Raw genomic sequence first — 16,289 nt, 5'->3', positions numbered from 1 at the left:
TTCCACTGTATATTCATCAGGGATTTGATCTAGGTCAAATCTGAATGGCCTAGTGGTTTTCCCAGCTTTCTTCAGTTTAAGCCTGAATTTTGCAATGAGTAGCTCATGATCTGAGCCACAGTCAGCTCCAGGTCTTGTTTTTACTGACTGGATTGAGCATCTTTGACTGCAAATGATATAATCAATCTGATTTTGGTGTTGCCTATCTGGTGATATCCATGTGCAGAGTCACCTTTTAGGTTGTTGGAAGAGGGTGTTCGCTATGACCAGTGTGTTCTCTTGACGAAACTCTGTTAGCCTTTGCCCTGCTTCATTTTGTTCTCCAAGGCCAAACTTGTCTGTGATTCCGGTTACCTTTTGACTTCCTACTTTAGCATTCCAGTCCCCTATGATGAGGAGGACATCTTCTTTTGGTGTTAGTTCTAGGAGGTGTTGTAGGTCTTCATAGAACCAGTCCACTTCAGCCTCTTCTGCATCAATAGTTGGGGCATAGACTTCAATTACTGTGATGTTGAATGGTTTGCCTTGGATTTGGATCGAGATCATTCTGTCATTTTTGAGATTGTATCCCATTACTGCCTTTTGCACTCTCTTGTTGACTATAAAGGCCACACCATTTTTTCTATGGGATTCTTGGCCACAGTAGTAGATATAATGGTGTTCTGAGTTAAATTCACCCATTCCCGTCCACTTTACTGCACTTATTTCCAAGATGCCGATGTTCAGTCTTGCCATCTCATTTTTGACCATGTCAAGCTTACCTTGATTCATAGATCTTACATTCCAGGTTCCTATGCAGTATTGTTCTTTGCAGCATCGGACTTTCCTTTCACCATCAGACACATCCACAGCTGAGCGTCCTTTCGGCTTTGGCCCAGCCGCTTCACTCTTTCTGGGGTTACTTGTACTTGCCCTCTGCTCTTCCCCAGTAGCATATTGGACACCTTCCGACCTGAGGGGCTCATTTTCTGGCATCATATCTTGTAGCCTTTTGTTACTGTCCATGGGGTTTCCTTGGCAAAGATACTGGAGTGGGTTGCCATTTCCTTCTCCAGTGGATCACACTTGGTCTGAGTTCTCTGCTGTGGCCTGTCCATCCTTGGTGGCCCTCCACGGCATAGCCCACAGCCTCATCGAACCACGCAAGCCCCCTCACCACGACAAGGCAGTGATCCATGATGTGGACATAGAAAAATGTCTGGGACATGTGCCCATGACTCTATATTATGGGTCATGCCATAAATGCTTGTACAACTTTTTCCCCACTCTCTCATGCTTCATCTCTGAGGCAGTGATTTTTAAATTGTACCCCCAGAGCCACCTGATCCTGCCAGATCAGGAAGCTGCCATAGAACAAAAGAGTTGTTCATGAGTAGTACTGACCCTGCTCCCTGGAACAGGAATTGAAGGCAGTCTTTCGAAGGTAGTCTTAAAAGGAGCTACCCAGACACATCAAGCCAGTCTAGCAGAACTGATGGCTGTTGTTAGGGTGACTTTTTGAAAAGAATTGTTGTTAAATGGGCAGAGTACATATTCAGTCAGAAGAGAATGTTAACAGCTGTTTATCATTCTGATGTTTTTGAGAGGCGCTGTACAAACACAATGGAACATGGAATGGTCTGGTATAGACTGATCACATCAGATCTCAAAAGCTAAGCAGGGTCAGTACTTTGATGGGGGACCACCAAGAGAGACTCTGCAGACGAAGGCACCTCCACTCCTGACTTGCCTTGAAAGCCCCTTGCTAGGGGTTGCCATAACTTGACTGTGGCTTGACAGCACATACATGCATATATGGATACAAAAGTTAAGGCTGGGATCAGGAGAGCCAAAGGATTGGTATTGTCATTGAGGTGTCAGTGACTACTCTGCCTTTAATGAAGAAATCAATTTTTGTCAACATCCTAGTTTTATGAAGTAATTGTGACTTATTAACAGCTCTTGAGATAGGAAGGTAAGGTCATTTGGGTAGGAAAGGGTGGTTCTGAAAAGGAAAGGACTTTAAAAAAAAAAAGTCTGTTCTTTGCATTACCCCTAATGTTTGTAATTCCATTCCAGTGACATTTAGTTTGGACATAGAAACATAGAAATGTACCTCAATTTAAACAAACATTGACAGGCACTTTTTCCCTGCGTGCAACTTGTGGTGTTTTCACAACTGAAGGAAATATCTTTTTAGCCTATCACTTTGCCATTGTCTACACCTGTGTGGAGCTGAAAGTGTACTTTATCAAGCACAAGACTCATTTTTATTTGACTGATGACCCCAGCTGGAATGCAAATTCAGGTTTGGAGTTAAACACTGGTGTGGGCTTTATGCCACCTATGAACAGATGCAGTCCTGAACAAACATCATTAGTCTCTTTGCTGTAAAATTAAGCTTTCAGTTTTTCATCTGTGGTATAAAGCCACTCCTGATCTACACAAGTGCTAGCTTGTGTAAAAAGTCAGGATATTTAGACCGTTTTTCATCTGTGGTATAAAGCCATTCCTGATCTTTAAAAAAAGTGCTAGCTTGTGTAAAAAGTCAGGATATTTAGACACATTATCACAGAGCTGTATTAAATTTAAAAAGCAACTTGTGTTTTACTGTGACTTGTTACTGCTTTCTGGATCCCACAGTTACCTACCTTTTGAACACACCACTTTATCTTACTCAGGTACTCTGGGTTAAGTAAATTTATTTATTTAGAAAATGTAAATGCCTTCTTTCCAGAGACCTGCTTGAGGCAGCTTACAGCTAAGCAAATGATCTAAAACAATTAAAACTCAACCATTGAAAGCAAAGCCATTCACACCGAAATAGTTCCTGAGGCCCATGGTAAGATACATATTTTATTAAAAGTGCAGCATTAATATGGGAATTTCCTATATGATCCACTCCTCCTATGTGATTTCATCACTTCATTTCAGAGCCATTTAGAACAGTGATCCCCTAAGTGGGGTCTTTTCTCCAAAGCACAGAGCTAATCCTGGCTTTGCTCCACTGCACTGAAGTAGGAAGTGCTTCTGAAGAGCTTTAAGTCTAAATTGTGTTTAGTCATTTTCATTCTGAGTTTTCCTCTCCTTGTACTGTAACCATCTCCTGATGTGACATAAATCGGTTGCTTACTGCGTCGTCAGGATCCTCCTCTTATGCTGCTCAAGGAATGTATTTTTTTCCAGTACATTTTTATTCTGTCCATTTTCCAAGGAACTCAAGGTGGCATACATGGTTCTCCCTCCATTTTTAAACCCAAAACAACCTTGCGAGAAAAATCAGGTTAAAAGAGTATAATTGGCCCAAGGTCAACCAGCAAGTTTCATGGCAGATGGAGGATTTTCCAGGTGGCACTGGGAAATAGCTGCTCAGTTGCTGGGCTGGTGGCTCTCAAGGTTCTGTGTTACCTCCCATGCTGTTTAGCATCTACATAACAAGAGCTCATCTGGAGGGTTTAGAATGAAGAGTCACCAGTATACAGATGATTCTTTTCAACTCCTTTTCCATTGAGGCAATGGATAATCAGAGATAGCAATGGGCTGGATGAAGACCAAGAAACTGAAGCTCATTCTAGATAAGCTAGAGGAACCATTGCTCAGCAATGTAGCTAACTAGGGATTGATGTGTCAACTTGCCATAGATGGGATTGTAGGCTGGTTTCCATGGGGTAATATTAGATCTCTGTCTTTAGATTGAGGCTCAAGTCTAGAGATGTAAAATTTCCGGAAAATTTGAAGCTCGGGAAAAAATGTGGTTTTTTTCCGGGGGGGAACGGAAGTTTTTGGAAAAATTGAAAAAAATGCTACATTAGCACTTCTTTTTTATTTTCCAGATTGAAAGTCATTCTGTTACTTTAGGAACATAAAATATGACTATGGACATTTTTACTTGGCATGAAATTATCACAACTAGCATATTAAAAATATAGTGTATCCAAACAGTTATTACAAACAAAATACCCACCCACATGCAAAAACAAAACTGAAACCTTTTTCTTTTCTTGTGACAATAGCACCTCCTAAAGGAAGAAATGCATCTTGTTCTTGCATTGGAGAGTTCAGTTTGTAACCTAGGACTTGCTTGTCCTCAGTGCACAGAAATTAGATCGATCTGATAACATACATATTTTTTAGAAATGATTTGGAAAATATTTGAACACCTTGTCTTAAAATATTTTATTCATCATGTTAAAATAAAATGTTCCATAATCAATTTTTTTCTTTTCTTTTTTCAATTTTCCCAATTTTTCGGTGGGGGGGGGAAGGCTTCAGGATTTTTCCGGTTTTTTTCTGGGCCTTCACATCTCTACTCAAGTCTCATCTGTGTTGTGTAGTACCTTCAAACAACTGCAGATAATCTGCCAGCTGTACCCCATCCTGCGAAAGGTAGACGTCATGTGGAGCCACCTTTGATGACTTCTGCTTCATTTCCAAGCAGAACTTCAAAGTGCTGGTCCTTCTCTTAAAATCCCTAAATGATCTGGGATCATGGATTCTGAAGGCCCACCTGTTCAAATAGGAACTGGACAGATTCTGACTGTTCTTCATGTCCTCTTCCTTCTGAAGTAAGCCAGGGAAAGCCTTTTCTCTTACCTAGTGCTTTGAGTTTTACTTGCTAGAAGACATGTTCTTTGGGTAAACATAGTGCATGCAGGCTTTCCCCTCTCACACTCCTGGCTTGTTTGGATCATGATATATGGTTTAATGCTGCTACATTGCTGTTTTTATTTTATGGTACTGTATTTTTAAAATTAATTGAATTGTAACAGGGGCTGTCCTAAACGATATTCAGAACATTTTTGTTGGATAAGGGCACAGAAATGTCTTCAATAAAATAAATAAATGTCACATTTGGCAGTATTGCAAAGAACAGGGGGTACATTCCAGAAAACAGGGCTTTGGGACAGCCAACTCCCCTTGAAAATGGATAGCAGTTGTCTCCATGGCTGGAACTGCTATTGCCCAATATTGTGTGCTTTATGTGTGCTGGATAAAAACAATGGTGCAGAGCAAAGAAATGAGCTCCTGTAGAACTCAGATTTAGTGTATCCTCTACAACCATAAAACTACGGAAGAGAGGAGATTGCATTTTAAAAGGAAGTGTTACTATATAGCCACCGAGCATTATGCTCCCATATTGATTTAAATTGTTATCTCCGACTCTCCTGTTTTCCAAGGCACTGGGTTTTGCTTGGATAATATACCGCTAACACCCGTGAACCATGCAATAATAATTAATGAAGTGCCTGTGGCTGCTTGGGAGTGCATCCTGCATTGCATTTAAACAGTAATAATCCCTCCTTTGTAAAAGGGTGAGCACTTCTACCAGTTCTTTCTGGCCTCAGGGGGGGCTCAGGCTCACTCAACTATTTTTCATAACCAAGAATCTGTATATCCTAATGTTCCCATTATGGGTATGTTGTCTGCAAGAGAGATTTCATCCTGTTTCATAAGATGTTATGGCTCTCCCTTTAAAAAAAAAAAAGAATCTGAATACATAAGAAACAACAAAATCGACCTTATCTCTGTGTAATATTACACCATGTGTGCCATCATAGCCATGTGCATCACTGCCCCTGCCCTCACTGCAGGTGATGAAGGAACAGTGAAATCTAAGCTCATTTTGTGCTGTTCTATGGATTGCAGTAGAGTAGGAAGGAAGAAACATGAAATTCCATGTCACAACCCACTTAAGTGGAAATACTGAAATGTACACTGATTTTTGTCCCCGTGCCATCAGTGGGACTGAATCTATTTAATTTTTAGTGCTTCTGCTTCTAGTCGGCTGTGGATCACACCAGTACAGAAGAGCTGAAGAGTTCAGAAGGATTTTTCTACGGTCTTTTCTTATCTAGTAATTGGCTGCCATTGGCAAATAATGCATTTGTGAGCTACTCCGTTTTCCTTTGCCAGTGGCTCCCACTTCATTAGGCCAAATTGTCCAGAATGAAGCACATCGATAACAGAGTTAATCAAAGTTTGAGTGCAATGGTGATGTAATTGGCTGGTAAAATGACAGTCTCATACAAAAGGAGTGGCACTGTGAACTCATCATGATGGAGAAATAATAGTGAATGCTTGTGAGAAGACCCTCAAAAGGTGTGCAAGATCTTTTGTGAACCTGAGGTCACAAAAGACAGCTTGCCAGAATGCCTGCTACTGCTGTCCCCTGTGGCAAAAGATGAATTCATGACTCCTGCTTTTTCCTTTTTGGATGCAAGTCTGCCTAGGGTTGGGGCCTATGAAGAAACACTCATTAATACAGATCTTTCCTGCCCTCCCCCTTCTTCAAACAACTTCACGAGACTTCTAAAAAGCTTTTGCAGGAAGTGCCAGGACCCATGTGAACAAAAAGCCAAAACAAAACAAAAATGACTGGAGGGTAGCTGCTGTTAAGGAGTGGGGACTGAGCAAAATTACCCTCACCTTCTTCTACCCATGCTTCCATTGACACAAGAGGCTCATTTGGCACAAGAGTGAGCAGAAGGCAATTCTCCTTGGTTTCTCCTCTGTATCTGTGGTCCTCTTGGCTAAGACATAAGAGAAGCCAATGTTGGATCAGGCCAATGGCACATCCAGTCCAACACTCTGCCACAGAGTGGCCAAAAATACCTGGTGCCATCAGGAGGTCCACTGTGTGGCCAGGACACTAGAAGCCCTCCCACTGCTGCCCCCCCAAGCACTGGAGGGGATTTCTAGGATTTCTAGCTTCTAGGATTGCAGTTTTAAATAGTCTCCAAGCTTCGCCAATGGTTTTGACCCTTTCTGTTTTTCCTTTCAGTTTCCACTTCACATGTCCCCTCATTTCAGAGACGTTATCCCTTTTAAAGTTAAAAGTTGTTGTGTCGGTCTTTTGGGGCAACTCCCTATTTATACAAATGTTGAACTCAATAACATTATGGTCACTGTTCCCAAGCGGTACAGTCACTTTTACATCTCTCACCAGGTCTTGGTGTTACTTAGGACCAAATCCAGGATCACGTCTCCCCCAGTAGATTCTGTGACCATCTGCTCCATAGCACAGTTATTGACACGTCCTGTGAACTATAGCATCATCTTTTTGCAGATCTCGAAGGATTTCTGAGGAGATGGGGAGGGAGGGAAAATGCATGTCCACTTTCTGCTTGTGATTCATAGCAACCATACCATCCAAGTCTTTTTCCACAGCCTGAAAAGGCATTGAGCATGATGCAGCCAAAGGATGTCAGTGTTGCATTAATTTCAGTGGGGAAATTAGCCACATGCTTCCTACCCCTTTGAAATTAAATATGGGGAAAGCCAGTTTAGTGTAGTAGTTAGGAGCATGGACTCTAATCTGGGAGAACCAGATTTGATTCCCCACTCCTCCACATGCAGCTGCTGGTGTGAACTTGAGTCAGTCTCAAGGGCAGTTCTCGAGAGAGAGCTCTCTCAGCCCCACCTACCTCAAAGGGTGTCTGTTGTGGGGAGGGGAAGGGGAAGGGATTGTAAGCCGCTCTGAGACTCCTTCGGGTAGTAAAGGGTGGAGTATAAATCCAATCTCCTCCTCCTCCTCCTCCTCTTCTTCTTCTTCAGGTTAGCTGTGCTGAACACATGAGGTTGCCTTATACTGAATCAAACAATTTGTCACTGTTGTCTACTCTGAGTGGCAGTGGGTCTCTAGGATCTCAGGCAGAGGTCTTTAGCATCACCTACTACCTGATCCCTTTAACTGGAGACACTAAGGATGGGATTTGGGACCTTCTGCATGCCAAGCAGGAGCTCTACCACTGAGCCACAGCCTTTCCCTGTTGGGCTATTGCTTCTACATTGGAGTTGTATTTCCTGTTAACATTTTTCATAAAAGTTACAGCTCATGCTTGAACTATTGTACTATGAACTATTTTCTATTCTTTTTGTTTTCTTTTTAGCATACAACTGTTTTGCCTTTTATATTAATTGAGATGAGAACAACACATCATGAATACCCCAGCAGGACCTGTGGACTGATTGCCGTGTGCACTTTCTCTATTGCCTACATATTATGGTAAGGCATGCATTTTTACATTATGGAATATGTTGCACTGTGGACATAATCATTCAACTACTGTTTACTGTACTTTCATGCACTTTCGGTCCACTTTCAATACACTTTAGTGATCATTTGTAACTGGATTTTGCCATTTCACACAGTAAAATCCAGTTGCAATGTTCTGCAGGGAAAATGGTATTAAAATTTGATTGATTGATTGATTGATTAATAATAATGACAATAATAATTCAGGATGCCTGTTTTGACCTACACATTTTCCTTACCTAAAGGATTTCCTTCTCCTACTGTGGTTTCTAATATTGACCCAGAATATCATCCAGTTCTGCAGGAAGCTGGATTCCTTGCATACTTGAGGATGGTCAGTGACTCAGTGCTACTTGTAGATCAACATTTTGTGTGATATGGCTTTTAAGTCTGTAAATGCAAGAAGCCATTTCTGGTTTTTTATCATCATGATAAATGTGATAAATTCAAGTCTTCGGGTTTACTTGCATAGAAGTTCTGTTTTACTATGATTTCCCCCAAGATCTAGTTCCATTCTTCCTAGACATGCTTATCAGTAAACTATCTGCTTAAGTCGACAAATAGCAGGGACTGAAAATGGCTCTGGATTTGCACTCTAAAGTGTGCCTTAATGCATGTTCCCTTCTGCTTATCTAATAATGATGTTGGACAGGAATTACAATGTTGAAGGCATTCATTAGAGTTAATAACAAGTAATCTTGTATGGAAGCTTTATGCCTAAAGGTTGATCAGCCCATTATTGTACAGTATTGAGTTAGCATGTATTCAAGTAAGAATGAACTCCATTACAAAGGCCATCAGGTAATGTTTCCATGGTAGCAGCACTACTTTTCTTATTCACATTTGTAATACAGACAATGTAGGAATACTCATAATGCCACTACTCTAAAGAATAGAAGGATAACATTAGTAATTCCAGTGCCCACCTGAATCTATCCAGTGTAGTACGTTGGGCTCGTTTTTGTTTTTTGTTTTTTTGTTTCATTGAGGTCAGCCTAGCTAATCATGGGTAGGGGGTTTTTTGTTTGTTTGTTTCACTGAGGTCAGCCTAGCTAATCATGGGTAGGTTTTGAACTCTTTCTCAAAGTGTATTTGTATGCTGATTTGCTGCCATCCACAGGTCTTACCAACCGCTTTAATCCAAGCTCAGCTATACTTATCTTCCAGCTATTTATGCTCCTGGACTCTAACTAGCCCATCCTGGCAACTAATCGCCCCCACCCTCCCTCTACCTATATATGTAAGGCTTGAGGAAAACTGTTTCAATGTATCTGATGACGTGTGTGTGCACACAAAAGCTTATACCCAGAATTAAACTTTGTTGGTCTTAAAAGTGCCACTGGACGCAAACTTTGTTCTATTGCTTCAGACCAACACAGCTACCCACCTGAATCTTTCTTTCCCTGTTAAACTATATCAGTGGCTTTCCATTTGCTTGTACTGCTGCTGCAGCATCAAACATGTAAAATCTAAATGGAAAATGATCTTTTGTGCTTTAAGTGCTACTAAACAAAATTCAAATAAAGCAACGAGAGACCCTAGTGCCTCCAAGAAAGTCTGACACCCCTCTTACCTCACTGATCTGGACTGAAGATACATTTCTGGGTAAGTGTTAGGGCACATTTGGTTAGTAACATTTTGTTCACTAGAGTGCAGTGAACTGGATCAGAACCTGTTCTGGATGAGAATACTCACCCAACAATTGTATTTCAAAGTATAGTCACACTTTCCCCCCCAAAAAAATAAACTACCAGTGGCCGTGTGGGCCATTGAAATTTCCTTTTTTCTGATGATTGCATTCAGTCATCAGGTTTCTTCATGTGGCCGAAGCAGGGTGTGGGATTGTGCAGTAAATGCTCAGTTGTTACCACTGGATGCATGCAACCCAGACACCTTTACTCAAAGTGCGTGTGTCAGACATTTGCCCAGTAGTAAAACTGCAAAAATTGTTGTTGAGAAAATTAATTTATTCCTCCCCCCCCCCAATAATGGTTTCATTACTTTGGAACTTACAAAATGCAGTTCTGCAAATATCACAATTATCTATGATACAGTGCTTAAGACTGCAATACAAACCATTCTTCTATATGTGGCTCATTTCCATGACTTTTTACATGCTTTCTAAGGCTTTATATCCCCTTGTTATGTAGCATCAATCTGTAAAAGGTAAATTGAATATAAGCATAGGTACAATTCAGATTACCATGTGGAAATGGTAGTCACTCAGTTTCATTTATCAAAAGTGGGCTCCCGGTGCTTTTATTAACATTTTAAAGGACCACGAAGACAGACTTTTACATTCTCTCAACAGCATTATTTTTAAAAAATAAAACAAAATAAAAGCTTCACAATTTATGAAGATTTTTTTTTTTTAATATGGAGCTTGTATATTCTCCATGCTTTTCAGGGTACCATGACTAAACTTGTCAATTTCATTTCATTTTGTGAACAAGAATCCTTGCTACTTTCACTGTTTCACTAATTTCACATGTGATGGCAGAAGCAAAACTGATAATAATAGAGGCTGAAAATGACAAAGCTCATTTTCCACACTGCAGGAAGGCCTATAGAGAAGGGAGTGAAACATTAATTTCTCCAACACATCTAGCTCTTATATAGAAAAAACTGGGCCTTCAGCAGGTTTTTCAGCAGGATAGCTAACCTAGCTGCACTGCTGTCATTTCTATGTCTTCTACACCTTGTGTGGAGACGAAATGGCAGGTTTAATCATTAAAAGTGAAGTGGAAAATCTCCAAGCAAGCACTAGTGGATCTTGATCAGCAACGAGAAGGAATATGGTTCAAAAAGTACAATGGACCATTTTTAAACTAACTTTGTATCTTAAGGCAAAGACTATTGTCTCTTTAGGCCCCGGTCACACGAAAGGTTTTGGGCCGGGAGAGGGACGGATCGGGGGCGCAGCAAATGGGCATGATCCCACTGCATCATCTGGGAAACGTTGCGCACCTGTCCCCGATCCGGCCCTTCATGCTGAAAAGCCGCATCTAGAATAAACCACCTACAGAGGTGGACTTACCAGCACGGCCGCATCAAGCGTGGCCGTGGGATCGCCGGTGAGTCCTTTTGCCGGCGCATCCAAGACCCCTGGCCGAACTGCGCATGCTCACACATGCGCAGTTCGGCAGCCTCCGTCTCTGTCTCGTCGCTTTCTCCCTGGTCTCCCCGGCATCTGATCGTGCCAGGGAGCAACTGCGCAGCGGCTCACGGGATCTGTATGATCCCGCCGCCGCATGTCTATTTTGGTGCGGCTTTCAAAAGCCCACGCTTCCCCCACACACACATGTGGCAGGGACCTTAATTCTCTTTCTGCCATTCCACATTCCTGTGTGCTATGTGCTGTGAAATCACTTCCCGACTTATGGCAACCCTGTGAATTAATAACCTCCAAAATGTCCTGTCATTAAGCCTTGCTCAGGTCTTGCAAACTGAAGGCCGTATCTTTCTTTATTGAGTCAATCCATTTCATGTTGGGTCTTCCCCTTTTCCTGCTGCCTTCAACTTTTCCTAGCATGATTGCATTTTCCAGTGGGTCTTGCCTTCTCATGATGTGACCAATACTACAGCCTCAATTTATGATATGATAGCCTCAATTTAGTCATGCTAGTATGATAGCCTCGGTTTAGTCATTCTAGCTGCTGTGGAGAATTCAGGCTTGATTTGATCTAGAATCCACTGATTTGTCTTTTTGGTGGTCCAGGGTATCTGTGCCCTGACCTGGATAGCCCAGGCTAGCCTGACCTTCATAGATCAGGATGGGGGAACCTCCAAGGAATACCAGGGTTGTGATATGGAGGTACACAACGGCAAACCAACTCTAAATGTCTCCTGCTTTGAAAACCCTATGGGGTCACCATAAGTCAGTGGTGACTTGATGGCATTTCCCACCATCATGGTATCTGTAAAACTCTCCTCCAACACCATATTTCAGATGAATCAATTTTCTTCCTGTCATCTTTCTTCACTGACTATGTTCCTGGCCACAAAGTAAGAGGGCTGAATCTTCACTGAATATTGCTGACATTATCAGGTGCTAATTAGCTATACTGCTTGGTGATGGCAGCTGACTTGCTGAGGGTTAGCATGAGTTCAGGACGGTCCTTTGTTTAGGCAGCAATGATATGAAAGAAAGAATGGCAAAAATCTGGACATAATAAATAACAGACTGTTTTTCTTGGATGGATGGATGGATGGATGGATGTGAGAGATAGACAGACAGACAGAAGGTGATTATATTTAAATAATAAAGTCTATCTTCTGTTGTAGAATCCTCTCCATTATTCCAGGCTATCTGGCAAAGTACTTATTTCTTGCTTGAGGCTGCATTTTATAGGCCTTTTCAAAGATGGTGGAATTCTCCACCCAAGAAATCTTATGAGGCTCAATTTTTATTTAATCATCAGCTTTTATTTTGTAAGATGTTTCTGGCAGGAAGTGAAGTTAAATGGTTTGGAAATTTACTATGGTGCACTGCTGTTCTTCTACTGTGCCCAATATGTTGGATCCAAACTTTATGTAACTGAAAGGAGTCTACAAAAGCAGATCTTCCCTACTTTCCCTTTACTGCAGCAGCCTCCTGTTTCTCCCAAAGCTACTGCTGGTGATTCTGCTGGTGGTTTGGGGAGGGGGGAACGATGCTGACCTAAGGTTGCCAACTGGACAGGAAAAATAATGTCCTGTCCCTTTAAAGAGGTTTAACGAGTGGAAATAATCAGTTGGTCAGTTGATGCTTTTCATGGCATGAAGTTAAATAATATCACTTGATAATTACTTGTAGATTAAACTGATATAAAAGGGACAGTTAGAGGGACCAGTTTAAAAATGTGCAAACCCTACCCTAAAGATACTATTTGTCCCACAGTAGAAAAACGCAAGCATGTATTAGTAACTTTCCTTTGAATTAGGAGAACTATGTGGAAAAGACTAAAAAAAACCCTTCCCCAGTCCAATCAGATTTGAAGATTTATTTATTTCATCAGAATTATACCCTGCCCTCCCAGCCTACCAGGTCTATAGTATATCAATAAAAACAAGGGCAGCTTACATAAAACCAGCAGAAACATTTACAGTATAGTAAAACATTTAAAACAGTATTAAAACACCAGGTCTATAGTATATCAATAAAAACATGGAGAGATCTGATCACAGATACCTAGTATTACAAATAGTTTGGTCCTGTATGTTTTATTGGATATCCCATGCTGTTGATTGTATTTGATTACTATGTATTCTGCCTTGAGTCTCAGTGCGAAAGCCAAACTATAAGTACCATAAATAGATATATTTTAAATGAGATATTGTGAGGACACTTCTGAGCCATCCATTGTATACATTTTTAAGAGAAAGAAATACTAAAATTTGTTAACAAATTTGACTATTCCTGTTTCTTACTGCTTCTGTTTAACCATCAATTCTAAATAAATGTGTTAGGTATCATATTTCAGTAGTTCTGTATATTATAGATGTAATATAGAAAAACCAATGAATATTAGAGTAACTCAATAAAGCTGACAATTCCAACATTTTCTATTTCTGTTTCCAATGCATATTAGGGTCTGTTGGATATATCATGTAACAGGGGTTTGGGTGTATCCCCTCCTGGACTACCTTGGCTCAGAAGCTAAAATTATCTTCTTCGCAACTGTAACTGCAATAATTAACATCTTCTACTTGCTGGGTGAGGTACTAAACAACTGCATTTGGGATACACAAAAATGTGAGTATTATTTTGAGAAACAATGATATGATTATGCAAGTAAAGGATTACTATTGGCATTATAAAGACCTAAAAGATTGACTCTACCATGTTCTTTTCATGTGATGAGGTGTTTAAATCCTTTCACAGTGTGGTCATTTCACATTATGTTTCTATGTCAAAGAAAATGCTTTCAGTCATTTTAATCTAATTTTATAAATTGTTATACATCGGTGCCTGTTCACACAAATACCATGTCACACATAAAAATGCTTTGGATAAAACAATATATAAAATTACATTGCTTTTGTATACTTTTTGCCCTATTAAGGGGTGGCCCAGTAATTTCAGCCCTATATTGTCCAAAGAAATATCTTTAGCTGCCACTGAAAGGAGGGGAAATGAGGATCACAGAACAATTTTACATGGCCTCTGGAGTTGGTTAGTTTCCCTTGCAACAAAAAGAAGCAGTTTTGCACATGAAACAGCTATTGTCAATCTGCCTACTGATGGGATCTTTCAGAAATACATTTATTCCATAATCACTCATCTGCCTCCTCCCCCATCAGTAGGCTTCCCAAGTCCCCCCGGGGGGCGGGGAAACCCCCGCCCCAGAGGCCCGTTCCCCGCTGCCGCCGGATCGGGCCCCGGGGGGAACTCCTCCCCGACATGCGCGTCACCTGGAAGTGACGTGACCACGCCGGGCACGCTGGGGGTGGGGCCACGGCCATCCAAGGGAAAGCTCTATGGTTTTCCCTCATATGGCCATGGCCCCGCCCCCAGCGTGCCTGGCGTCGTCACGTCACTTCTGGGTGATGTGCATGTGGCGCACGCACACTTTGCGCGTGCGCACACACACAGGGAGCCCCCCGCTCCCGGCGAAGATCAACTTGGCAACCCTACCCATCAGTGACGAAGTACATATTTTTCCTATTTTCAGTTCACTTACTGCTGTGTGATGGACCATTTATTGGGAAGGGAGATCAGAGAACAGAAAACAAAGTGGCCCCACCCAAAATTCAAAAATCACACATCTCTGCTGTATGGAACAGGCTTTTTGTTCCACATTGTGATGGACAGGGTAGGTTCCAGAGCAACTAATGAGAGCTGATAGAATGTTGGGAGAGGGAGACTTGGAAAACATAGATGCATGGGTATTTGCTCTCTCAAGTTCTGCATCCATTTAATCATACATTTTTTCACTTGTTCTTCCATTTTCTACCTGAAGCTATAACTTGTATATTCTTCCTCATAGGTGATCTTTTTGTTCTATAATCAGCTGTTCAAAGTCAGTCATCTCTCTCATAGCTCCCCCTTCCATGTTAATTATCTTCTTTAAACTTTAAACTAATTGCTGATATAATAGCCAATGAATATTGATTCCTTCATCTCTAATATCTTGCCAGGACTTGAGTTTCCCTTGAGTATTTACCATATTACCATACATTATGAGCTTCTATTGGTGACATAAGTGGAGAATTTGGAGGAGTTAATAAATTCTGACATTTAAACTATATTCTCAAAAGTCCATCTCTAATTATATGACTCCTTACTTGAGTTGTGATCATTTTGGTTGATTTCTTTATCCATAAATAATTATGTAAACCTTAATCTAAGTCTGCTGATTCAAGTTTTACTATTCTTTGTCTTGGATTTTTAATCCAGTCTGTAATCCATACCAGATCTGCCACTTGATAATATCATTTTATATTTGGGACTGCTAACCTCCCTTTCTTTTTCTCATCTTGGAGTATTTTAAAACTTATTATTGGTTTCTTGCGATTCCAAGTAAATTTATTTATCTGTCTTTGCCACTCTGTCAATATTCTTTCTTTTATGTATATAGGTAGCATTTGAAATAGAAAGTTTAATTTTGGCAATACATTAATCTTCATTGCTGAAATTCTACCCAGCCACAAGATTGTTAATTTTTTCCCATCTGGATAAATCTTCTTGTATCAATTTCCAGGTCTTCTGATAAAGATTACCGTTTTGACTTATCATGTTTATCCCCAGATATTAAATAGAATCAGTGGGTACTGTACATTCTGTATTCTTTATAATACCTTCTTGTTGTCATTTTTGTCTTCTTTCTATTGATTCTGTATCCTGAAAAGGATACCATTTTTTCAGTATGTTCCATTATATACTGAATGGCTTTTGTGGATCCAAACTGTTAAGACCATGTAGTCTGCATAACTTTTCATTTCAAATTCTGTGTCATCAGGGGTCATTTCGTAGAAAAAGAGCTGCAGGAGCTCATTAGCATATGATATGCTAATGAGCTACTAGGCTATTAGCATAATAGCTCATTGGCATATGCAATGCCCCCTGACATAACTGGAAGTGATGTCAGAAGGGGAAGCAAAAGGTGGGGAAGGCATCTTCAAAAAGCCTCCCCTTCCCTTCCCCAGCCAGCAGGGGGGGGAGCAAAGAGACAAGGGGTTTAAAGTTTCTGCATCCAAAAAGTTTAAACCCCTTCTCACTAGAGTTGGACTGCAGAAGGAGGAAAGAGGGAAGGAAAGAGAGAGAGAGAGTAGAGAGAAGGAACAAAGGAAGGAA

General features: G+C 40.8%; 1 protein-coding gene across 1 annotated transcript in view; it reads left to right on the top strand.

Moving 5' to 3' along the window:
* Window positions 1–16,289, top strand: part of AIG1 (androgen-induced 1) — a 174,225-nt gene that overhangs the window by 146,578 nt on the left and 11,358 nt on the right. Inside the window, exons 4-5 of the mRNA XM_015421989.1 lie at window positions 7,869–7,984; window positions 13,585–13,748. Coding sequence (XP_015277475.1) covers window positions 7,869–7,984; window positions 13,585–13,748 — 280 coding nt within the window. The remainder of the gene's footprint in view (window positions 1–7,868; window positions 7,985–13,584; window positions 13,749–16,289) is intronic.

This window comes from Gekko japonicus, unplaced genomic scaffold (genome assembly GCF_001447785.1).
Source record: "Gekko japonicus isolate JY-2015 unplaced genomic scaffold, Gekko_japonicus_V1.1 scaffold114, whole genome shotgun sequence".
In the NCBI taxonomy this organism is placed as follows: domain Eukaryota; kingdom Metazoa; phylum Chordata; class Lepidosauria; order Squamata; family Gekkonidae; genus Gekko; species Gekko japonicus.
The sequence above is the reverse complement of the archived record's forward strand: the minus strand, read 5'-3'. Positions and strand labels throughout refer to the sequence as shown.